Consider the following 24,458-nt stretch of genomic DNA (forward strand, 5'->3'; position numbering starts at 1 on the left):
CGATTTCTAGATGCTATGGACCCCCTCGGGCAGGCTGACTGAAAGCTAGTTATAAAACGCTGGACCCCACGATCTCCAAATGAAAGGAGTCAAATAAAATGACATAATAAGGGGACTGCCGCTGATGGATAGGAAGCCCTTATAGAAATGCATTAAACACGAGAGACAGAGTAGAAAGACATGAAGACCCCCAGAAAACATGGCATGGGTCTCCCCGTCTGGAGAACGAGAGGGTTAGGTCTGTGGTTTGACATGATTTCACTTTTAAACTCTTTTGCCTTGAAAACTGCAGCGATTAACGATTAAGTGTTAAGGGGGGCGGGGGGAAGACCCGTAATCTCATTTTGAGGTTTATAATAAAAATGCTTCCACCTGCAGTTCCTACAGAGTTTTATCTGCTACGGAATCAGAGCTGGAAAGTATTTTGAAGATCACTTTCAACCCTCTTGTTTTTAAGATCGAAATGATAATTCAAGGGTTTAAGGGACTCGTTCTTGGCAGAAAAAACTCCGCAGAGCCAGGACTCAGAAGCTGGGCTCCGCGTCTGCGAGCCCCCACCCCATCCCTGCACCTGCAGGTGAGCACTCCCCCTCCAGGCGCCCTTCCTCCCCCAGCCCCTTGTGCTTGCCAAGGCGGGGTGGCGTCCTCACTGCCAGGATTCAGGAAGGGACCGTAGACTGGAGCCCAGGAGAAAATGATGCTACGGTTTCGTGGAGGTCGCGGAAAAGAAAATCTACTCAATCTAACAAAAACCACAGTACATTCAGATCAGGAGCAAATTACCATCCGGAAATAACCGCTTGGTGTCGCAAAGCAGCTCCCATGCCTGCGACCCACAAGGAACACACCGGGTTCACACTCAGGCGTCCGCTGCTAACCTCTTCGATACGGTGGCAGATCACCTGACAGCCATCACATTATTTTTCAATTTGGAGGTTATTATGCGTATGAGGTGACTCAACCTTTTGAAAACTAAGATCTCTCGCTTAATTGTTCCTTTGATTCATCTGAGGTCGAAGATGTGTGATGGAGTGATTCCCCGGCACTGTTTGCACAACGTTGCACGTACCAACGACTGCTTGCAGAAAGAGCGCACAGGATTCTCTCTCCAGTGAAAGTACTAACAGACTGAGTTAATTCCAGCTATTTAGTTAGACTTACCTAGTAAATAAGTCTTTCTCTTTGCATCACCCACACACATCGATGCACTGAAAGGTTCACCATACAGTGTGGAGCAGAAACACAAGAAATCAATGCTGACTTTCATCCAACCCTATGATGCTCTTCCTGTTGAACCCTAACCTAGGAAGCATGTTGTGAGTGTCTTCCTGGTTACGACGGAGAGGATCTGGGCCAGTGTTTCACTATCTCTGAGACAGACTTACACCAACATCAGGTAAGTTTCCCTTCTGGTAAATTCCCATCTCCTTTTCCCTTTCTCATCTTTTCCTGGGCTTATAGAGGCCACCTTCCAGGGACAGTTCTTTCCGAGAGCGTTTCTGAAACTGAGGACACCTACACCCATGTCCCGAGTTGACAGGACATTGGCAAAGTTCATGCGTTAGATTTTACAGTTTGGCCCTTCGATCTGGTCTGCTGTGATCAGTGGGTGGATTTAAAAAAAAAAAAAATTTATAGTAAGAGTGGAAATGCATAAGAAGTTTAGCTGTAATAGTGCCCAGATGTTTGGCGACCCACACATAGCCTCGGAGCCTCAGTCAGGTTTGAAATTTACCTATATTTGGACACAGGGGCTCAAAATCCCAAATTGAGAACTCTCCAATTTATTAGTTCTGACTTTTGGTTAACTTAAATTTAAAAGCACCTGGGTTCGTTCCAAAACACAGAGAATTCTAAAACATTTGGCCACTTTCAAAGCACATTAAAGAAATTTACTAAGACAGTTAAGAAGCATGTTCAACTCTTTTCACAGCTCCATATACTTTATTAGACTCAGATGGTTACCCCTTTTTTGTTTCATACTTGTATCTGCAGACCTTGGCAAACATTAGTATTTACTTGGGAAAAACTACTTCCATAAATATGAAAAGAGTTTCTTTTATTGGTCCTCAATAGAATCTTTTTTTTGGTTTTTTTTTTTTGGTGGAGAGCCTTGACAACATTTTTTGAAATCTGAATTGTAACTTCATCTTAGACATTTCGGTTCAGCTGAGTGGCACGCCGGGGTGATCTGTGTGGGCACGCACACGTAGGTATGGCGTATGTGCTGTGTAACTGGCTATCACCCCATTACCCAGATGAGAAGTGGGAATTTTTCCTTTTCCACATTCTTGAGAAACTCCAAGTATATTTACTTTAGGCAAATGCTTGTATCCTTTGGTTTAGCAAAGGGTGAGGTGAATCGTAGACAGGGCCTCTGGGAGATACAGGTCAAGGTTCCAACTGTAGGCCAACCCCCAGGGAGTTGGTTAGGCAGTTTACCCTGGAGGTGGGGTGGGGGGATCTTTTCTGTAGAAATTCCCCGAAATTTTCTTTTAGAAAAGCTGTGGGATTGATATGAAAATTATAGCAGGTCCCTCAGGCACCGACTATAAATTCAAGCTTGGCAAATGTCTCCAGTCCATTAAGCCACGAGTGTTTTCTGTTCTCGGTATTCAGAAACATTATGCCGATGTCCTGTGTCTGTATAAAACTTGCATCAAGTTTTAAGTCATCTTTGCTTTATTGTAGTAAATTAAACTTTCGTTTTAGTAGTGACAAACACCTGTCTACAAAAGTGGAATGTTATTTTACAAACACACTCACTTATTCTTCGAAATGCACGTGGCCTGTTCTCCTTATATTTCCAAAACCGTGAGAAGGCTAGAGTATGGTTTAAGGAAACGGAAGAATTTTCCTGGTCTCCAGGGGTGGCGCTGACCTCTGACCTCTGCGGATGGGGCTGCAGTTGTATTCACTATATGATGTAACATTTCCCCATTTCAGGAGCTTGGTGACAGTCCTCTGGAGTCTCGGAGATAGGTTTTAAGATCTATACAAAGGGTACAGCTTTCTGTCATCATCTCTAATTTTACATGTTTGAGAAGGAGCGGAGCTAAGCCTCTTTGCCCTGTGCCTTCAGTAAACAACCCCTCCACTGGTGGAGGGAAGATACAAGCCTCACATCATCCCTAAAAAGGTTTCAATTTTCATTTCAAACTTACTGTTTTACTTGATTTTGGGCAACTCGGAATTACTGCACGTTGTACGTACCTGGTATTTGAAATCAATATGCATCCTAAAACGATTTCTTATTTAAGTGCTCAGATTTTGCCCTTAAAAGGTTCTATCATTTTTATGAAGAAGGCTTTGGTTGGTCTCTAAAAGGCACCACCATTCAGGAACGAGGCGTGATCAGGAGTAAGAGGGGAATCCTGATTGTAAGACACGCCAGTCACAGTGCAGTCACTTCCCTAACTTGTCCATTGATGTACACACTTCCCACTTCCAGTTTCCTCGAAATCACACAAGGAATCATTTCGCTCAAAATACTGCGCTTGGTGAGTCCTTGCAATCTTACTCTGACTCAACTGCATCTCTTAGCAAACAAAGATTCTGATGATATGGGCTTTTTGCAATGCTACCAATTAGTCTCCAATGTATATACAACTCCAAGTTCTACCCAGAACGGTAGAGTTGCCAGATTTAACAAAGAAAACTACAGTCAAATTTCAATTTCAGACAATTTTTTTTTGTTACTGTAAGTATTTCTCTTACAATACTTACATGAAAGAAATTATTCATTCATCTGAAATTCAAATTTAATGTGGTACCCTTCTCCACTGCCTTGGAAAGAAAACAGAAGCTACTCTTCCTACAAGTATTTCTGACTTTTTGCAATATTTCTACTCATCTCCTACATCTTCCACAGAGCCTTTGGGGTAAAACTCACGTGAGGTCCACCACTCCATCACCACTTTATTCTCCTTTCCTTGCCTTTTGAAAGCTTTTACCCTTCTTCTTCCTTTATTGAACATTGAGGCCAAGAACACACATGCACTGTGGCTGGTGGTGGGCATTCACCCATTTGCTGCCCATGACGATGTGCTGGGCACCACGGTGGGGGGTGTGTAGGGAGAAAAAAATTAAATACATTCATCACTTTGGTCCTCTAAACAACTTACAGTGAGCACATGGACAAATTTCCTTTTTTCAAAGCCCTGAAGAAAATTTCCCCATATTATTTCTTACTCCATGTATGCATTCTGATTTCTGATCGCTTTCAGCCCTCCCCGGGTTCACACAGGGACTCTGCATGTAGAGTCACACAGCTAGGGGAGATAGAGGAAAGCGTGAAATGCAGAATGTACCGAGCTGCACTCGTTGCCTACTTACCGGATGACGGTGGTGTAGATTTTCTGGAACTAGGTACTATGTCACCCAAACTGGATGATGAATTTCCTCCTGATTTACTGGAGTAAAGCAAAAATGTATATTACACCTGACACTTATTTCAGATATTACAACATTTGTATTGCTCAATAAACATGATTAGTCATTGTGTTTCTACTGAACTTTAAATCTGTCTTTCCTACAAGGAGGCAAATAGTAATTTCCCAGGGGAGATGCCCGGAGTGCTTGAAACAGCCATGTAATCGTCTTGGTTTCAAATTCCAGGTTTAATTTTAAAAGGCCCTGAGAGACTGGAAGAGAATAGGGTAATTTCTGCAGCCCTCAAATTCTCCGCCAGCAATCACAGAGAGACAGCAGCAGAGCTTTCCTTTGCTTCTTAGGTTGGAGACCCTCTGAAGCAGTGAACAGAACTTTAAGGTTAACACCAAGACTTTTGGTTTTCTTCTCGTTTGGTTCGCTTCGTTGGCTTGGCTTGGTTACTCTTAGTGTATTAAGACAGAGTACTCAAGCCTTCCTGAGCAACCTATAAAAGAAAAACACTGCAATACTGAACTTGCTAACCTTTGCGAGACACACAAAGGAACAGGACAAACAGGGGTGACACCATTTAACCCTCCGATAGCAGTCAGCATTTGGAACGTGTCTCACGCGTGACTAACGCCGAGGATTCGACCTGGGTTCACGGAGGCACGAATTGAAGAGCATGTACCGTGGAACCATCACATTCTAAAATTCGATACGTGATATACCAGTGTCTTAGAAACTTTAGACTTAACATCGGAACGAGAGCATTTATGTTTTTTACCGGCATTCCAGCACGCCAAATACCCTGTTACTAAAAGACCCCCTTCACAGATGAAGACAGGAAGGAGTAGCGAGGGACAGGCAATTTTGGCAAGATGGTCTTACTGCCTAACATTTATTATCAGAGCCAACCCTGGGTCTAGTTGAAAGAATCCGCTACAATGTCTGTGCACCACAGGGCAGTGTTTAAGTTACATAAATATTAATACGAACATATAAATTCCACTAAAACGCCAGGAAGCAGGCTGAATTGTATCACTTTTATGCATTTTAATGCGTAAAACAGACCAACATCAAAAACTTAACGCAGCTAGCAGGAGCCTCTGTATCTTTCTGAGGTTCTTAAGAGACACGCCAGGACATTTAACAAGGATACCAGACAGGATGTACAATTAATAAAAAGTGGTATTTACAGAAGCAATTTCTGGTCGTTTTACAAGAATATACCCTTACACCAGGACCAAAACATTTTCTTCCAGAAGTTTTTTGTGTGTTTGGTTTTTGTTTTTACTTTCTTTAAAGTCCCAAGTCTAATTTCAGTTTAAGGATGGGTCTGATTTACATTCTCTTTGAATTTTAATAAAAGTCAAAGCATTATTTGGATTGTGTAAAATTTCGACAAACACCGCAAATAGTCAAAATGTTCAAAATGCAAATTTGCCCTTAACTTTTCATTCTAGACAAATGCCACATTCTTGAGCTCTGCCCCAATTTACTGCCTTTCATTTCTGTCGATTTTCATAATTTAAAAATCAGAGCTCTTACATACTTCTGAATTCTGGTTATGTCCTCAAAATAAAACTATATTTCGGATGTTAGAAGACAAATGTAAAAATCTCTAAAAGCAAGTAAAAATACCTTCCCAGACCAAGGCAAAAGCTTAGGTAAATAGGACAAAAGATATTCAGTTATAGGAAAGGTAACTTAGCTCCCTAGAATAAGTTGTGGGATGTTACTCCCCAAATGTCAATTATAGTCTTTTAAGAGAAAAAAATGGAATAGCAAAACAGTGTATCTAATAGAGTAAATACTAACAGATGGCAATATTAATGATGATCTGTCTGTCCTTGCTACGCGATGCGTGGTGTAGCAGGGTAATCTGTCTGAGGTCAGGCTACAGTCAGATCGATCCAGTTTTCATCCTGATTCTACCGCTTACTAGTTGTGCCAACTTGGTCAAGTCCCTACCTTCTCTTTGCCTGCTGCCCCATCTGGGAAGTGGAGGCTTTAATACCTATTGTTTCCCAAGTTCTAAAGCAGAGCTGATGGTTCACATCAGACCAGGGATGACCATGTGGGAGACAGAGGAAACTCTGCTTCCTTAACAATTTTGGCCAAAGTTTCTCCCTTCCTACGCTTTAGGAAGTAGTTTTCCTTTCTCGGTTTGTACATGAATAAGCAGAGAAAAATCCATCCCAAATTTTTCATAACGCATTCTACAAAACACTATTCCAAAGACATAAACCAAGAAAAATTTAAGATAATTTTAGTAAATACATGAAAAATATCCCCATCCCACTACCCAGATTCACAGTACATGCTGATGTAATAAAGGCTCAGAAAGCGGGTGCCTGGGTGGCTCAATCGGTTAAGCATCTGCCTGCGGCTCAGGTCATGATCCCAGGGTCCTGGGGTTGAGCCCCACATTGAGCTCCCTGCTCAGCGGGGAGCCCGCTTCTCCCTCTCCCTCGGCCTCTGTCTCTACGCCCTCCGTGTGCTCTCTCTCTCTATATATCTCAAATAAATAAATAAAATCTAAAAAAAAAAAAAAAAATCAGGAGTGCCTGGGTGGCTCAGTCGGTTAAGCATCTGCCTTCAGCTCAGGCCATGATCCCAGGGTCCTGGGATCGAGTCTCCCTCTGCTCTTCCTGTTTGTGCTCCCACACTCTCTCTCTGTCAAAGAAATAAAATCTTAAAAAATAAATAAGGCTCAGGAAAGTCCTTAAAATAATTTCCTACAACCTAGTACCACCCTAAACTTGACCAGGAACACTCTAAAAATGCTGAATGGTCCCTAACAAATCAAGCCAAAACAAGCATCCCTGTCTGAGATAACATCAAACCTCAATGACCTATTTACCACCAAATTGAAAACAGCAATATCTATACCCTATGAAAGAAAAAAAATGTCCACATTACGAGATTTTATTAGCTAGTATTAAGATACCAGTATCAATACAGAGAATGGAAGAGTACCCAATAAAGCCAGGAGAGCACTGGAAATTGTATGCATAGAATGCCATCTTCAACATCCTACCAGTCCGATGCGCAGGCTTGGTTGATCTGCACGCGTCTACTTTTTTTTTTTTTAATAAATTTTTTTTAAAAGATTTTATTTATTCGACAGAGATAGAGACAGCCAGTGAGAGAGGGAACACAAGCAGGGGGAGTGGGACAGGAAGAAGCAGGCTCCCAGCAGAGGAGCCTGATGTGGGGCTCGATCCCATAACGCCGGGATCACGCCCTGAGCCGAAGGCAGACACTTAACCGCTGTGCCACCCAGGCGCCCCTGCACGCGTCTACTTCTATATGACGACATGCATCTCACAGTCTGAGAGCACCCAGTAACCCCGGGATTAATGAAAGCCAGATATGGGGTAGAGGTCTCCAAAAAGGGAGGAAGTGCATTTGAACTAAAAGGACCTGACAATTACAAAATACTAAAGAAGATGGACGTTCCAAACCAAAAAGAAGCTTCCATTGTACTTGTTTGCAGATGCTTGACAAAAAAAAAAAAAAAAAAAAAATTCTTGCTAATGCTAAAGTATTACCATTGAATACAAAGGATTTTGCAGCATTACAGAAACAAATAAAATCTAAGCTAGAGAAAATAGAAGCCTAGCTCTTTACATCAGCGAAAAGATCTGCCCAAATCACATCCCTTCCCACAGGGAGAAGCAGGCAAGGTTCTCAGACGTGTCTGCATAGGGTTCAATTTCAAATTCACTCCAGGTCTGAGTAGCTCTTTCCAGTGATTCTTTTACGGAAGGGCACACAACTTCAAGAATCCTAGGAAGGATTACTCAGCCCCAGCGTATTACATAACTCATTTAATTGCTTTCTGCAAATGCAGTTTTAACTGGTTTCATACTGGGTTTCCCTTCAAGTTCTTAGCAGTGGGTAGAACTGAAAACTGAGTTTCCCAAGTGGGGATGAAATGAACAGATCACAAAAACTGCTCTTCGCCAGTGATGTCTAAGACCGTCATGCCTAAAATGCCTCCCCACCCGGCCAGGCAGCTAGCGACCCCGGGATTAGTCACCAAGGCTGCTCAGGGCGACAGTGTTTTCAGGAAGAGATTAGGACGTGAGAACGTCCTCTGCACTGAAGCCCCAATTTAATACTCGATGGCTTTATTATTAATGAGAACAATTAATTTGATTCTGTCCCAAATACGATGAAAGTCAAACGCTGGGATGCCATCACTACACCATAGCGCCAGTCTGCTTTTCAACACGTAATAAAGACCACGGGACGCAGAAAACGAGAACACGCGAATGACCGTGTAATGTGGACTTTTACACAAATGCTGTTTTTCTCATACCTGGAGTAGAATTTCCCTTGCTTGGCTCTCTGTTCATGCTGCAGCCTCATATTTTCTAGTTTCACCGGGCTTGGAATGAATCCGATTTCACAGCCTTCTTTCACCAATCGCCCTATCCACCAGTCATTGTTAAATTTCTAAACACAAAAGCAAATTTGTTTGCCATCAGTGCACAGAAGTTCACGCCTTCAGATTGTTTTTCTTCTACGCGAACGATTTTCGGTGGAGAGGCATATTATGGCAATTACAGTAAACTATGCCTCAACATCACAACTGGAGAAACTCGGAGGGTTTCATGGTTGAGCATGTATGAATCAAGTATTGTCAATGAGCCCAGCAATCCACCAGCGCTTGCCTCTTCCTCCTAGTTCCTGCTATTGCTTTGAGACTAACCTGAATTCCAACGCAGCTCCTGCAGGATCACCTCCCCTGGTTCAAAGACGAACAGCCCATCCTATCAAGAGACCATTAGAACTAGGGAGCATGACAGAGGCCTCTTCTATAATCAGATTACTTAAAAATATTAAGAGTGGGAGAGAAACACTGAAATCTACCTGAAATATCTTGTGTCAGAGCAAAATGTCCCTCTGTGCAAACAGGTTTCTAATTACCATGGTACGCTGTTCTCAGAGGGTTTTTCTCCACTTGTGTGGATGTTGACGATTTCTCTCTTGCAGACAGACTATTTACTCTAAATCTATGATTTGGTTTTACTTCTCTCAATTGGATGGTATCTTTCCAGTCTGTTCTTGAACATTTCAAAGACTAGCTACTCTGTGTTTGTTATTTTTCCCTTCCATGGTAGAAAAGAGATCCCTCTTTAAGCAGAAGCCATCGGGAGGGGACCCTGGATTAACCAAACTCCCTGTTGTAAAGTCAGATTCCAGGCATGACATTGTTTGTGACCACTTTTTCCATCTTTCCTTCCCAGGCAGTATTTATATCTCTTTCTAAAAGTTAGTGAAACGGTAGGCTCTGAATTCTCTAGGCCTGGGCACCTGGGTGGCTCAGTCAGTTAAGGGTCTGCCTTCAGCCCAGGGTGTGATCCCAGGGTCCTGGGATCGAGCTCCACATCGGGCTCCCTGTTCAGTGGGAAGTCTGCTTCTCCCTCTGCCTCTGCCCTTCCTCCCTCCCCACTGCTGGTGCGTGCTCTCTCTCTCTCTCAAATAAATAAATAAAATCTTAAAAAAAAAATTCTCTAGGCGGTTTTATTTCTTACATATACAAAAACATTGGAGTCAGGGCTAAAACTGTGCCTCTCTACCTCTTTACTAAACAGATTTTTAGAGTAAGGATTTTTTAATACATTTTTGTTATCTGAGTCTAGTCTAAGCTCTTCTAATTGGCTGTCATCACCTCCTTTAGTTATAGATTGTATCACAGGGAGTATGAAATTTACATATGTTCCTCATGACATATCACCCCTCAGATGCAAGTCGCTCCAATTCTCATTCCTGCAGCTCCAAGGAAACCTCATATTCACACCCTGAGAACATCATTCAGGGAGAATTTCTGCTCCTTTCATACCCTGTTCTGCACAGCAGGCATTTGATAAATGTTGACTCAAAATAAACCTTAATTAAGGGTGCGTTTTTCCAACGTACGGGTATGAGTCATTGCTAACTGGCAGGTGGAGACTTTGGCGTGGAGAAAAAGGGAGTGTCCTGCTCTCTGCTCCTTGCCTCCGTGGCTCCAATTCCCACCACGCTCCCTTCCACTGCAGACATTAACCACCCGAGAAGGGTCCAGGGCATCAGTGGTCTGCATTTGGGCATCGTCAGCAGAGAGGAGAGATTGTGAATTCTAGGCGTTATAATTAACCCTCCCCAGATGGCTAAACTTGCAACGTGAGGGGAAAACGACACACAGCCAAGGTTAAAAATTAAAAGAAAAAGTACAGGTGACGCATAAAAAAGGATCATCTACTCCAGTAATTCCCACTTTCTGGGTCACAGAGCCCAAGGGAGCCCTGAAGTTAGTGCAAGACTCCTGTGACTTCCTTCTTCTTTCAAAAGGTTATATTGATATCAGGAAAGGTTGAGCGGCATTGCATCCGCGCGTGGTATTCAAGTCCAGCTACACGCGACGCTATGTCACGGCAGTAAGAGAGAGGAAGTGATGTCTCGAGGTGAAAAGTCATGCGGGCAGAAATTCAAATCCTTTTCCTTACTTCCTTAACATGCAGAAAATCTTTTGCTTCGAAGGAGATGGCCATGCCTGGCACTGGAACATCATCTTCGTGGGCTGCACTATAGCTGACATTTGTCCGAACAGCAAACGCAACGGGCTTTGTCTAAAGCGGGAAAAGAAAGGGAGAAGAAAGTTAAAAAGAAGCAACCGCGTTCCTCCCTTTTCTCCCCGTGATATCAACATACGCCGACTATCTGTTGTCGTTGTTGTTTTCTTCCACCTGGTTCTTTATCACAAAACAGATTATTGGTACTCACGGCACGGGGAGTCTCTGCGCTCTGCGATGCAACCCACCTGAACTAGGAAAAGGCCATTGTTCTCTTCGAAAGCACTACAAGTAATGAAGGTAAAGATGAAGTCTGGAAACATATGTTTACAACATAACAGCTTGTAGCAAATAGAAATCAGGAGACACACACAGAGCAATGAAATGCCCTTTCTTCTTCCTTCTCAGTGAAAACGACTGAGTACCAGCCACTCCCACCCTAAAGAGCTACTTTAATAAATAATTAATGACCTAATTCTTGGAAGTACAGTGTGAAAAAAAAAACCAGAGAAGATATCTAATTCATGGCTGCAGGGAATTATGAAATCAATGACCTTTAATTCTTTTTTTTTTTTTTTTAAGATTTATTTATTTAGAGAGAGAGAGAGAGTGCACAGTGGGGAGGGGCACAGGGAGAGGAGACAGTCTCAAGCAGACTCCTCACTGAGCACAGAGCCTGATGGCAAGGCTGGATCTCATCACCCTGAAATCATGACCTGAGCCGAAACCAAGACTTGGATACCTAATTGGCTGAGCCACCCAGGCACCCATCAGTGACCTTTAATTCTATTCTTTTCCCTCTTGAGTTCGGTCAGCCGCTGAAGACAGTAACATGAATTAAGCCATCCTTCATTATTTGATGCTTTGCAAATTTATAGGTTAAGCATCTGTCCTCTGGGCAATTCCTATGTATCTACAAGGTGAAAAAACAGATAAGTGCAGAAATGGTGAAAAGAGGTATTGTCTTAACTGGCACTGCATTTCTTCACATTGTGGACACGTGGATTTTTTCTGAGAAGTTTCTCCCTACCGAAGGAGCTCTTCTTTGACCTGGCTTGTCAGGGAGGAAAACTGGGGATTGGGAATAAGAGACCATCTTTATTTCCAAATTTTCCACACTTGTTCTGTTCTATGGGATTGTTGTCTGTGTTGAGGACCAAGCTAAGAGCCACAAAGTCACTCAGATCCATCCACAATATGCAGACTAAGAAAGGCTACCACATTCTGGATAAGGGCACAGTAGACATAAAGTGGACGTAAGCATAGGAAAACCGATTCTTGGTATCCACTACGATCTTTAATGACATAAAAGATACTCTTCTCAAATGGAAATAGGGACTTTAAAAAAAAAAGAAAGAAAAGTTGCCCATAATTCTACCACTGAAACACAATCTTTTTTAAAATTTTAGTTATTTTTTAAAATTTAAATTCAATTAACATATAGTGTATTAGTTTCAGAGGTAGAGTTCAGCACTTCATCAGTCTTAATATGTTGTGTTAATTACATCACGTGCCCTCCTTAATGTCCATCACCCAGTTACCCCAACTCCCCCCCACTTCCCCTCCAGGAATCCTCAGTTTGTTTCCTATGATTCAGAGTCTTTTATGGTTTGTCTCTCTGATTTCGCCTTGTTTTATTTTTCCCTCCATTCCCCTATGATCCTCTGTTTCATCTCTTAAATTGCACGTGAGTGAGATCGTAAAATTTTCTTTCTCTGATTGACTTTTTTCGCTTAGCATAATGCCCTTTAGTTCCATCCACGTCGTTGCAAATGGCAAAGATTTCATTTTTGCTGATGGCTGAGTAGTATCTCTCCATTCATCTGTTAATGGCATCTGGGCTCTTTCCATAGTTGGGCTATTGTGGACATTGCTGCTATGAACATTGGGGTGCAGGTGCCCCTTTGGATCACTACGTTTGCATCTTTGGGGTGAATACCCAGTAGGTCAATTGCTGGGTCATACGGTAGTTCTATTTTCAGATTTTTGAGGAACCTCCATACTGTTTTCCAGAGTGGCTGCACCCGCTTGCATTCCCACCAACAGTGTAGGAGGGTTCCCCTTTCTCCACATCCTTGCCAACATCTGTTGTTTCCTGACTTGTTCATTTAGCCATTCTGACCAGTGTGAGGTGGTATCTCATTGTGGTTTTGATTTGTGTTTCCCTGATGCCGAGTGCTGTTGAGCATTTTTTTTTTCATGTGTCTATTGGCCATTTGTTATGTCTTCTTTGGAGAAATGTCTATTCATGTCTTCTCACCATTTCTTGATTGTATTATTTGTTCTTTGGGTGTTGAGTTTGATAAGTTCTTTATAGATTTTGGATACTAGTCCTTTATCTGATAAGACATTTGCAAATATCTCCATCCATTCTGTTAGTTGTCTTTTGGTTTTGTTGACTGTTTCCTTTGCTGTGCAAAAGCTTTTTATCTTGATGAAGTCCCAATAGTTCATTTTTGCCTTTGTTTCCCTTGCCTTTGGAGACGTGTCTAGCAAGAATTGCTGCAGCTAAAGTCAAAGAAGTTGCTGCCTGTGTCCTCCTCTAGGATTTTGATGGATTCCTGTCTCACATTTAGGTCTTTCATCCATTTTGAGCCTATTTTTGTGAAACACAATCCTTGAAAAGTGATGGTGCTTCCATTTTTTCTTGAAATTTCTTTAAATAGATTTTACTCCCACAGCTACAATCATATTTCATTTTTATCCAATTTTTAAAGTAATATACTATGTCTTCATGTGATATGATGCTTTTTAAATCTACCACTTAAAAAATTATCCCAACCATTCACCTTTTTTGCTATGTAGGTTTATAATTATTTTTTCACTACGATAAATATTCTTCTTTGAAAAATCTTCATACAAAAAGTCTCTTTCTATTTAGAATTCTTTCCTTGGGACAGATTCCCAGAGGTAGCATGAGTAAGCCATGAGTTATCAAGACCTTCTTCAATTCTCTTCCAAACTACCATCCAACTGGGCTACACCATTTTAAACCGCAACCAGCAGTATAAGATGGTGCCCTTTAAAAGAAGACATAGTCTTCATCAGACTTGGTTATACTGCTAGAAATAGGATTTTCTTGAATCGATTTTTTCCATCATTCAGGAGAGTTTCTGATCACAAAAACGTAGGTCCAAGATTTTCTTTTTTTTTTTTTTAATGTTAGCATGATTTCTCATTTCCCCCAAGGTCTTTTATTCCTTGGAGGATACAGAGTTTAAGCATTGCATATGTGTTTTCGTCACTGGAAGACATAAATTTTAAATGTACAATTCCACAGAGGATCCTATGAAAAATCTCATGTCTTTTATGCATTAACTTTTCAAAGACTGGAGTCCCAGGAAGAGGAAACACCGAAAGACAGAAAAACTGAAGGTGTGGTGAAGGCTAGCATACAGTAACAGGGGCCACAGATCATCATTTTATGTTCTGACAGTCTAAGACATCAATACGGAATGTTCCTCCTTCCTCGGCTCATGTAACCAGTAATGCTAGTGTTAGAGATGGAGCTGTGTATGGGCGTCAGCTGTATACAACCTACAAGGAGGAAAGAACAGCAGAATCTTGTCCCTCGGTGTCTCTACTCCAAGAACTACATTTCTAGGGGAGGGGGGGAGGGGACTGGGCTAGGCCGGGGATGGGTACTAAGGAGGTCGCGTATTGCATGGAGCACTGGGTGTTATACGCAAATAATGAATCATGGAACATTGCATCAAAAACTAAGGATATACTGTATGGTGACTAACATAACATAATAAAAAATTATTATATAAAAAAAGAACTACATTTCTAAAATTAGAATGGACAACAGTGAAAGTGAAGAGGAGGAAAAAGGCTTTTATCAAAATAAGAGAAAAAAAAAACCCCAGAATGCAAACCAAAGGGGCCGAATGACGGTGTCACCTTTGGTTCCCTGAACTCACTTCAGCTCTAACTCAAGCAGCACGCCTACTACATGGAAGATATTTTCCACATCAATTCCGTGCGTAATGGGTTCAAGAACAGGGCATTTTAAATGCGCCTGGATTTGAATTCTGATTCTGCCACTGCCCAGGTGAGCAGCTGGGCATATTTCTTACCCTCACTGAGCAATGTTTCCTCATGGCTCAAATGAGAGGAATAACACCAATATGGCAGCGTGATTATGAGATTTCAGAAAATGCGTGTCACGAGTTATGGGAAGTCCTGCCATTTGCAACGACCTGCATGGACCCCAAAGGCATTATGCTAAGTGAAATGAGTTAGACAGACAAAGGCAAATCTTGTATGATCTCACTTATACGTGGAGTCTAACCACCACCACCACCCTACCTCCCTGCAAAAACCCAAACTCATAAAAACCGCATGCATAAGGCAGGCTAGTGTTCAGAATAGACAGTGCTCAATAAAGTGGCATTTGCAGGGCGCATGGGTGGCTCCATCAGTTAAGCATCTGACTCTTAGATTTGACTCCGGTCATGATCTCAGGGTCATGGGATTGAGCCCCATGTCAGGCTCTGGGCTCAGAAGGACTCTGCTTGAGATTCTTTCCCCCTCCCTCTCCCTCCCCCCCTGCTCGTCCCCCTATCCACCCACCCTCTCTCTCAAATACATAAAAGCTTAAAAAAAAAGGGGGCACTGGCCATACACCATAATAAATGCCGTACCCAACTAAATGTCTGCCCATATTCACCCATCTTTTAAGACGCTACATAAACGGCTTCCTCTGTGCTCTTCCACTGCGATGCTCCTTAGACCAAACTAGTTAAGACAGTTGAGGACCGGCCATATGCCGCGGTGCTAAATGACGATTACACTCAAGATTCTCCAGTGTGCGTTCCTTCGTACTGTCTCGGACGTGAGAAAATGGTACAGTTTCCCCGTATCTGTTTGCTTCCACTGTTCTAGCTCTTGAATTCTGATTTTGACAGTTCTCAGTCACAGAGGCTTTTATTTTTTTAACCAACTTGAAGTCCCAAGGGAACGTGGCTTAAGGAATCTTTGAATGTTTATCCCATGAAACCATTTTTTTTAAATCGAACATACCCAGCTTTCAGTGGACACCCGCATTTCTGGCCTGCTGGCTGTAGGGTCCTCCCAGGACTTCCTCCTTTCCTTATTTGGGCCTCTCGGCCTTGTTCCTGCTCACACACACGCTCTCAGCCCAGAAGGAAGCCTGCTGTGTTTTTATGGTTTTCCAGTGTCTCTTCTCTCATCAGGGCCTAGGGACGTGCTTCAGTGGCTCCCCCTTCACACTCATGCGACCCGTGGTAAGAATCTATGGCTACAACGGAATGTTGGGGTATTTATGTGTGGAGGCCAGCCGCTGTTTACTTTCTCTTTTTTATGCTCTCTTCCTAAGGTAAGACAAAGTCCTGAAAAGCAAGAGTGAACAGATGCCAGGAAGCCCTGTCCCTATGGAGGCCTCCTCGGAACACCAGGACAGAGGGAATGGTGGGGACACATGGAGCCAGAGCTGTCACACATGCTGGGCCCCCTCCCTGTCCTGGGCCTTGAGGGAAGCAAGGCTGGGCCAGGCCTCTCGGCCAAAAGTAATGGTGCGCTCTGAGGAGCGGGCTTTGCCCCCAGGTCGCAGGCTCCCCTTCAAGTTGTTCTTCACCCACTCTCTAACTCCAGGGCCTTATAAGATCTGCCTGAAAGACTTGGTCATGGCTGGAGGGGAAGGTAGGGAAGCAAGGCAGAAAACACACATGTAAAGGTGGCCCACCGCCCTAGGTAGGGTCCTAGCAGGACTGGTGTGGAACAGTACTTAAATCCCAACTGAAACTGAGACTTGGAATCACCCTCCTCCTCAGAATCATTGGGATAATAAATTGGTTGGGAGACCACGTGATCCTTAATTCCACTTTCTTTCGACCTCAGTAATATCCTGAGAGCTTTCTTTCTCAGGCCAGTGCCATAGCTGGAGCCCAGCGTCGCTGTTTCCTTCTACCTGGATTCCTGGCTCACCTATGTGGCTGTGGACGCCATACGAGGTGGGGGGCATACGGTCCTACCAGTCTCTGCTCCTCACTCCCGTGCCCACGTAACGGGACCTTCTGCTGGCATATGCTCCACAGTGTAAGGTGGTTGGTAGACCCCTCTCATTTTGTGGTCACCTTTTGGCACAAAGAATTAAAAGTCTGCTGCACGTCAGCTTGTGAACTAAGCTGTCTTCACTCAGTAAGCACTGATCTGTAGAAGAGGAGAGCATCTCATCATCCAGAGTGTTATGCAAAAGTGCTTTCCAAAGGCTGCGTCACCTCACCACGGTATCTCTCTCTGGGCTGTTTTCAGATATGTTTGAAAAGGGAGATGAATAAATAATACAGAGGTAAAGCAATTCTTTTCTTCTCTTCCACGTCCTTCCTCATCTTGTGCACGGCATGACTTACAATCGAATTATAAGAGCTACGACTCTGGGCTGAGCGGTGTGCTGCGTGTTATGCAGAGACTGGCGCGTTTCATTACATCTCAGCAACAACTGGTTTTCCCAGATGAGGGAAATGAGGCTCAAAAGAGTTCTCCTAGGCCACAAATAATGGAGGGGATATTCAAACCCAACGATCTCATTCTAAAGCCTGAGCTCTCTGCAGCCTTTCCTGCGGCCTTTCATCCACAGGGGCACGTGGATGGCCATTTTAGAGCACTTGAATGTCTGTGTGATATTCTGAACACTTGAAAATTATATTTTACAAAACGCTCAAAAATTGGGACAGAAAGAGGTAAAAAAAAAAAAATCAGGCCAAAGTCTGCCTTATAGTGTCGTTTAGCCCATTTTTTTAAAAAACAGGTAACACTGAGCAATTTCATGTGTTAGAACTATGGGCATTCGGGGCACCTGGGTGGCTCAGTTGGTTGAGCGTCTGACTTCAGCTCAGGTCATGATCTCAGGGTCCTGGGATCGAGCCCCCCATGGGGTTCCCTGCTCGGCGGGGAGTCTGCGTCTCCCTGTCCCTCTGCCCCTCCCCCTGCTTGTACTCCCTCCCTCTGTCTCTCAAATAGATAAAATCTTGAAAAAAACAAAACAGCACTATGGGCATTTATTGTAAAGGTCATGTATTTCTGCCTCTTGGCACTTGAACTGATTTGTGGTCTAATAAATCAGTAACAATGTCAAATCATGATTTTTGTTCATTTGTATACAACTTCTCTCTCTTCTCTTTTCCACAACATATAAAGCTCTATTTCATGCAAAGAGAACTGAGATATCAAAACATGTGGTTTTGTGGCTTCTAAAAGTGCCCCCAAGGAGGCTGCACGGGGAGAACTGAACAACCACAGCTACTATATTATAGTATAATATACTGTATATATGAGGAATATACTATAAAGAATGTATCCATTAAGGAATTTATAATATATATACTGCCTCTGAAAAGGGTAAGAAAAAGTCATGCCAAGTTCCTTATGAGAAAATGTTTCCTGGACCAACTTTCAGGATTTTCACTGGCCTGGCTGTCATTCTGGGAGCACTCTAACTTTGTTTTGTAAGTTTATTACTTTTGGAAAGATTCCTTTTCTAGGTCCCTTTCCCGTGGCAGCTGCTGTATCACCAAGGATTCTTTGGCTTCGATGGTGGAAGCCTGGGGAGTTTTTGTCAGTTGGTCTCAGGGTGGAATCTTCTGAGGGACGACTACACGGAGCTATGAGTACAGCTGAATGCTGAAGACTCAAACCCCCTGGTTTCACCACCACCTGCCCCAGGCCCAATCCAGCCCCAGGACAGTCCGGCCTGTTGTCCCAGAAGGATGGGCCAGCAACATCTCAGCCCTCCCAAATGTTCCGCCTCCTTTTCCTCCTCCTCCTCTGACTCACGCCCTCCCTCGAGCCTCCCTTCAGTTCGTTCATCATGCCGCCATATGCTCTACTGTGCTGAGAGATGGATGCCGGAAGCTGGTTATGCGCGGGCATGGACGGAACCCCAACTAGCAGGTGCAGAGGGGTGTTCTCACAGCTCTGGGGCCACGGGACCTGCTTTCTCACATAACCAAAGGAAGGTGTGTTAGTGCCCCAGAGGCTGGGGCCAGTGAGAGCCCACAGGTTCTTGTTAGAGATACATTTGAGGTTTACAGCAGGAGCAAATGTTTACATTTTCACAACCTTCTGGAATCACTAGACCTAAGGCTATCAGGACACAATGACTGTAGTAGGAGATAATGAACTTTAAAAATCTTTTAAAAAAATGAAAATCTTCAACTTTATTTGATTCCCTATACATACAGGCAAAAGATTCTACAGCATGTTGTTAAAAATCTTGCCTTGAGTCTTACCAATCATCGAACTTTAAAAAATATTTCCTTAATTTATTATAAACTACCAAGGAGAGTCTAGGAATTTTTTTTTTTAAGATTTTATTTACCTATTTGAGAGAGGGAGAGAGCATGTGGGTGTGCACTAGTTGGGGGAGGGGCAGAGGGAGAAGCAGATTCCCCACTGAGCAGGGAGCTGGAAGCAGGGCTGGATCCCAGGACCCTGAGATCATGACCTGAGCGGAAGGCAGATACTTAACTGACTGAGCCACCCAGGCGCCCGTGGGAATTCTTTAGTAGCCAAATATATCAAGCCACAGTGATAAAAAGAATGTAACTAATTATGTATTCTGACCATTGAACATTGACTGAATAAGCAAATCATCAGATTTGTCACAAGACAAAATTTACATATGCAGTTAATGGATTTGAGAAATTTCAAAGTTCTTCTGTAGAACTGATTCCCTTAATGAATATTTATAAGAACATGTTTATTACCTTGAGTCCCTGCCCCCACATAGCTTAATTTGTATTCCAGTAGAGGGAATATCCAATAACAAAGTAGAAAAAAAAAGTTATATGAATAGAGAGTAACCATGGGGGTGAAGGGTGAATAGGCAACATGAAATGGGATAGTTAGGGGAAACCTCTTTAGAGTTCTCATCCATTCATTATTTGTGTGTCAAGCACTGTTTTGGACAGTGAACAATACAAACTAAGATTCTCATGCCCTCTGGGAGCTTACATTCCAGGGCGGGAGAAACAAAGCATAAGTAACAGACAACACAAGGCAAAGTATATGTTCGAAGGAATGTTGTAGAAAAAGAAAAATCAAAACAAGGTAAGCAAAGCCCGGGTGCAAGGGGACAGGGCAGGTGGCATTTGAACAAAAGCATGAAGGAGGTCAGTGAATGCAGATAATGCGAACTCCAGGCAGAGGAAAGTGCCACGGCAGAGGCCTGACCGTGGAAGCAGGCCAGACGTGTCCAAGGAAGACCAGGTCTGGCTGGGTGGAGGGAACCAGGGAAAAGAACAAAAGAGGAGGTCAGAGCTCGCAGGTTTTATGGGGCTTTTCAGGTCACAATCAAGATGTTCAGCTTTTGCTCTAAATGAGATAAGTCACTAGAGGATTTTTCAGCAGCAGAGTGATGCGGTCTGATGTGTTAACAGTACTATGGTGGCTGTTAATTGAAAAGAGATTTGGGGAGCCAGAACAATTAGGCAAGAAAAAGAAATAAAAGGCATCCAAATTAGAAAGGAAGAAGTAAAACTGTCACTGTTTGCAGATGACATATTATATAGAGAGAACCCTAAAGACTCCACCAAAAAAACTGTTACAACTGATAAATTCAGGGGCGCCTGGGTGGCACAGCGGTTAAGCGTCTGCCTTCGGCTCAGGGCGTGATCCCGGCGTTATGGGATCGAGCCCCACATCAGGCTCCTCTGCTGGGAGCCTGCTTCTTCCTCTCCCACTACCCCTGCTTGTGTTCCCTCTCTCACTGGCTGTCTCTATCTCTGTCGAATAAATAAATAAAATCTTTAAAAAAAAAAAAAAAAGAACGGATAAATTCAGTAAAGTTGCAGGATACAAAATCAATATACAAAAGTCTGTGGTGGGTCTATATGCTAATAACAAACTATCAGAAAGAGAAATTAACAATCCCATTTACAATTGCAGCAAAAAGAATAAAATACCTAGGAATAAATTTAACCAAGGGGTAAAAGACCTGTATACTGAAAACTACAAGACACTGATGAAAGAAATTGAGGAAGACACAAATAAATGGAAAGATCTTCCATGCTCATGCAGTGGAAGGATACTGTTAAAATGTCCATACTACCCAAAGCAATCTAAGATTCAATGCAATCCCTATTAAAATTCCAATGGCATTTTTCACAATAGAAATGTGATTTAGATTTACATATCTAATCTATGAATTAAATTTGTAAATCTTAAAATTTATATGAAACCAAAGAAGACATCAATTAGCCAAAGCAATCTTGGTAAAGAACAAAGCTGGAGGCATTACGTTCCCCACTTTTAAACTATATTACAAAACTATAGTAATCAAAGAGTACGTACGATATTGGCATAAAAACATACACAGAAATCAATGGAATACAACAGTCCAGAGATAAACCCATGTATATATGGTCAATTAATTTATGATAAAGGAGCCAAGAATATACAATGGGGAGAGGACATTCTCTTCGGTAAATGGTGCTGGGAAAACTGGACACCCACATGCAAAAGAAAAAGACCACTGTCTTACACCATATACAAAACTTAAGTCAAGATGGATTAAATACTTGAATGTAAGACCTGAAACCATAACACTTCTAGAAGAAAACATAAGTGATCACCTCCTTGACACAGGTGTTGCCACTGATTTTTTGAATCTGACACCAAAAGTAGCAAAAGCAAAAATAAGTAAGTGGGTCTACACCAAACTTGAAAAGGTTCTGCACCACAGAGGAAAACATCAATGAAATAAAAAGGCAACCTACTAAAGGGGAAAATATTTGAAAAATCATATATCTGAAAAGGGGTTAATAGCCAAAATTTATAAAGAACTCATACAACTCAAGACCAATAAAATAAAATAAAAACTGTCCAATTAAAAAACAGGCAGAACACCTGAACAGACATTTTTCCAAAGCAGACATCCAGATGGCCAAGAGACACACGAAAAGATGTTCAACATCACTCATTATCAGGGAAATGCAAATCAAAACTACTATGAGATATCACCTCACCCCTGTCAGTATCAAAAAGACAAGACTATTCATCTCTTTGATGAGAACTAGGCTGAGAACGGACTAAGCGTCGGTTTTCTGCTCAGTCATGATCCCGGGGTCCTCGGACTGAGCTCCATTTCGGACTCCCTGCTCAGCGGGGAGTCCGATTCTCCCTCTCCCTCTGCCCTTCCTCCCGATTGTGCTCTCTCTCTCAAATAAATAAATAAAATCTTAAAAAAGAGAAAATAACAAGTATCGGAAAAGACTGTGGAGAAAAGGGAACCCTCATGCACTGCTGGTGGGAATGCAAACTGGTATAGCCACGGTGGAAAACAGTATGAAAGTTCCTCAAAAACTTAAAAATAGAACTACGCTATGATCCAGCAGTTACACTCCTGGGCCTCCAAGCATTTCCCATAGCAGCAGGTATACATAAATAACTGTTAAAGGACTTGATTAAGGGATTGATTTTTTTTTTTTTTTTTTTTTACAGAAATCAATTATCAGGTGCTTACGCTTTACCTACTCAATGCAAGGTTCGGCTACCACAGAGCTCAGGGCCTGTCAAACCCAGATGGCTAAATCATTATGGGAGCAAGGTTGGTCTGATCAGGATTTTGTTTTATATGATTAATATGCATGTGTGCACACACATACACATACAGAGAAATGCGGCACACATCTTTCTTTCTGCGTGTCAAGAATTTGATGACTTTGGATCCAAGGTCTCCAACTAATGCATGTAAAAGATTAGCAAACACCCATGGAGAGATTTATCGAGTAAGAAATCCCACATGAAGAACAGAGACCGTATCAGCAATTTCAGTGAATTCCACTGTCATCTAAGGAATGTATTCTCCTTCAAAAAGAACACACTGGCTTCTTTTCCCTAGTGAGGCTGTCTCTCCCTAGAGCAGAATCTTCAGAAGGCATAACGACTCCTCCAAGTGGGGCTAGAAGCCAACACGAGGAGAATGTGCTCGATTTTATTTATTCTGGGTTGGGAAATGTGGGTCTTGTCACCTTAGAAGGGAGATGACTTAGAAGTAATTTTCGGCTAAGCCAGTCTCTTAAGAAGAAAAAAGTGTTTATATTTAATTTTACTACTGGTTAGTTTTACCAAGCATAATAGTATTTCTCAAGTTATTTGGAAGTTAATGGTATAATTCAGAAACCATTTTTACTTTACGCTCGCCGCTTAAAAACAACAACAACCTGAAAAACTTGTCTTTTCTTCAGTTGTTAGGGACTGAATGTTTGTGTACCCCCCTCCACCATCCCCCCCCCCCCCAATTCAGATATTGAAGCCCTGGCCTCCAGTGTAACTGTACTGGGAGATAGGGTCTTTATAGAAGTTCAGTGAAATGAGGTCATAAAGGTAGGGCTCTAATCCACCGGGATTGGTGTCCTGGTAAGACAGGGAGGAGACAGCAGGCAACTCTCCTTCAAGGCTCACACAGAGGAAAGAAAGGCCAAGGGAGGACACAGCAGGAAGGGGGCCCTCTACAAGCCAAGGAGAGCATCCCTCCAGAAACAGACCTCGCCAGACCATGACTGAAGACCTTCAGCCCCCAGAACGGTGAGAACATTCATTTCTGTCGTTCAAGCCACACGGTGTATGGTATTTTGTTATGGGAGCCAAAGCAGACTCGCACGGTTGCTTGAACCAAATCTATATCATAGTTCACACTTCTAGTAAAAAGCACAACTTTAATCTACATTATTTTGACATAAACATCATTCAGAACCAAAGAGAGTTTCTTTACCCAAAATCCAGAGAAAATCAGGGAAATGTCAAGTCAAAACACAGAGACGGACAGACAGACACACGCACACTTCAACACACATTTACTTAACATCTTTGTTTAAAATCTAGCACTGAGTGGGTCAAAAGACAGGCTGGAGCAGGATTCAGGGTCTCCTTCCTCAAGCCTGTAGAGACCCCAGCTGGGGAGCTTGGCGCCTCCACCAGACCCAAGCGCGTTAGCAAGGGCAGCTGAAAAGTCTGGATTCCTGGGGGGAGGGGGCGTGTTCAAACACACTTGCTCACTTTCCCCTGCTGTTGGTCGGCTGCGCCTTTCGTGTGTGTAGTTACTGTTCCAACACCTGAATAACTACTTTCTGTTTCCACTTTCCGTTTGCTCACAGGCTACAGCGAACCTACCTAGCGGTCCCATGTCTTAGCCGGTTTTCTCCAAATTACATCATCTCCATTTTTCTTGAAATGAAAAAATTTAAACACACACACACAAAATAAAAAGTGTGGTGATGTAGGGTCATATCAACAGGGACCAAGGCCCATCATCCTCTGAAGGGCCTCAGTCCACAAAGTGCAGCCTAGAAACATCCAGAACCCGTCACACAAGTGGTTTGACATGTTGCCATCCAGCTTCTCCTAAGTACTTTTCTTCCACTGCAAGGTCAGGAACGAAAGAATGAAGACAAACCGGCAGTCGTATCCCTTCTAAAGCACCGCTTTGCATTTAAGCCATTATGAAAAGGCCTGTTCCGTACTTAGAAAATTACACACTACAAGGAATTTCCCGAGGAG

The 24,458-nt window shown here is 42.7% G+C and overlaps 2 protein-coding genes across 9 annotated transcripts in view; one reads left to right on the top strand and one right to left on the bottom strand.

Moving 5' to 3' along the window:
• Positions 1-24,458, top strand: part of NSUN6 (NOP2/Sun RNA methyltransferase 6) — a 306,108-nt gene that overhangs the window by 89,391 nt on the left and 192,259 nt on the right. The window lies entirely within an intron of this gene.
• The window catches only part of CACNB2 (calcium voltage-gated channel auxiliary subunit beta 2), a 369,559-nt gene that overhangs the window by 33,416 nt on the left and 311,685 nt on the right, over positions 1-24,458 (bottom strand). For all 8 annotated transcript variants that reach the window (XM_045787501.2, XM_045787510.2, XM_045787492.2 and 5 more), the window contains 3 exons: positions 10,872-10,994; positions 8,702-8,838; positions 4,336-4,412 (listed from right to left, as the gene is read on the bottom strand). In XM_045787501.2, coding sequence (XP_045643457.1) covers positions 4,336-4,412; positions 8,702-8,838; positions 10,872-10,994 — 337 coding nt within the window. The remainder of the gene's footprint in view (positions 1-4,335; positions 4,413-8,701; positions 8,839-10,871; positions 10,995-24,458) is intronic.

Source organism: Ursus americanus, chromosome 31 (genome assembly GCF_024610735.1).
Source record: "Ursus americanus isolate L20-20 chromosome 31, mUrsAme1.1.p, whole genome shotgun sequence".
NCBI lineage: Eukaryota > Metazoa > Chordata > Mammalia > Carnivora > Ursidae > Ursus > Ursus americanus.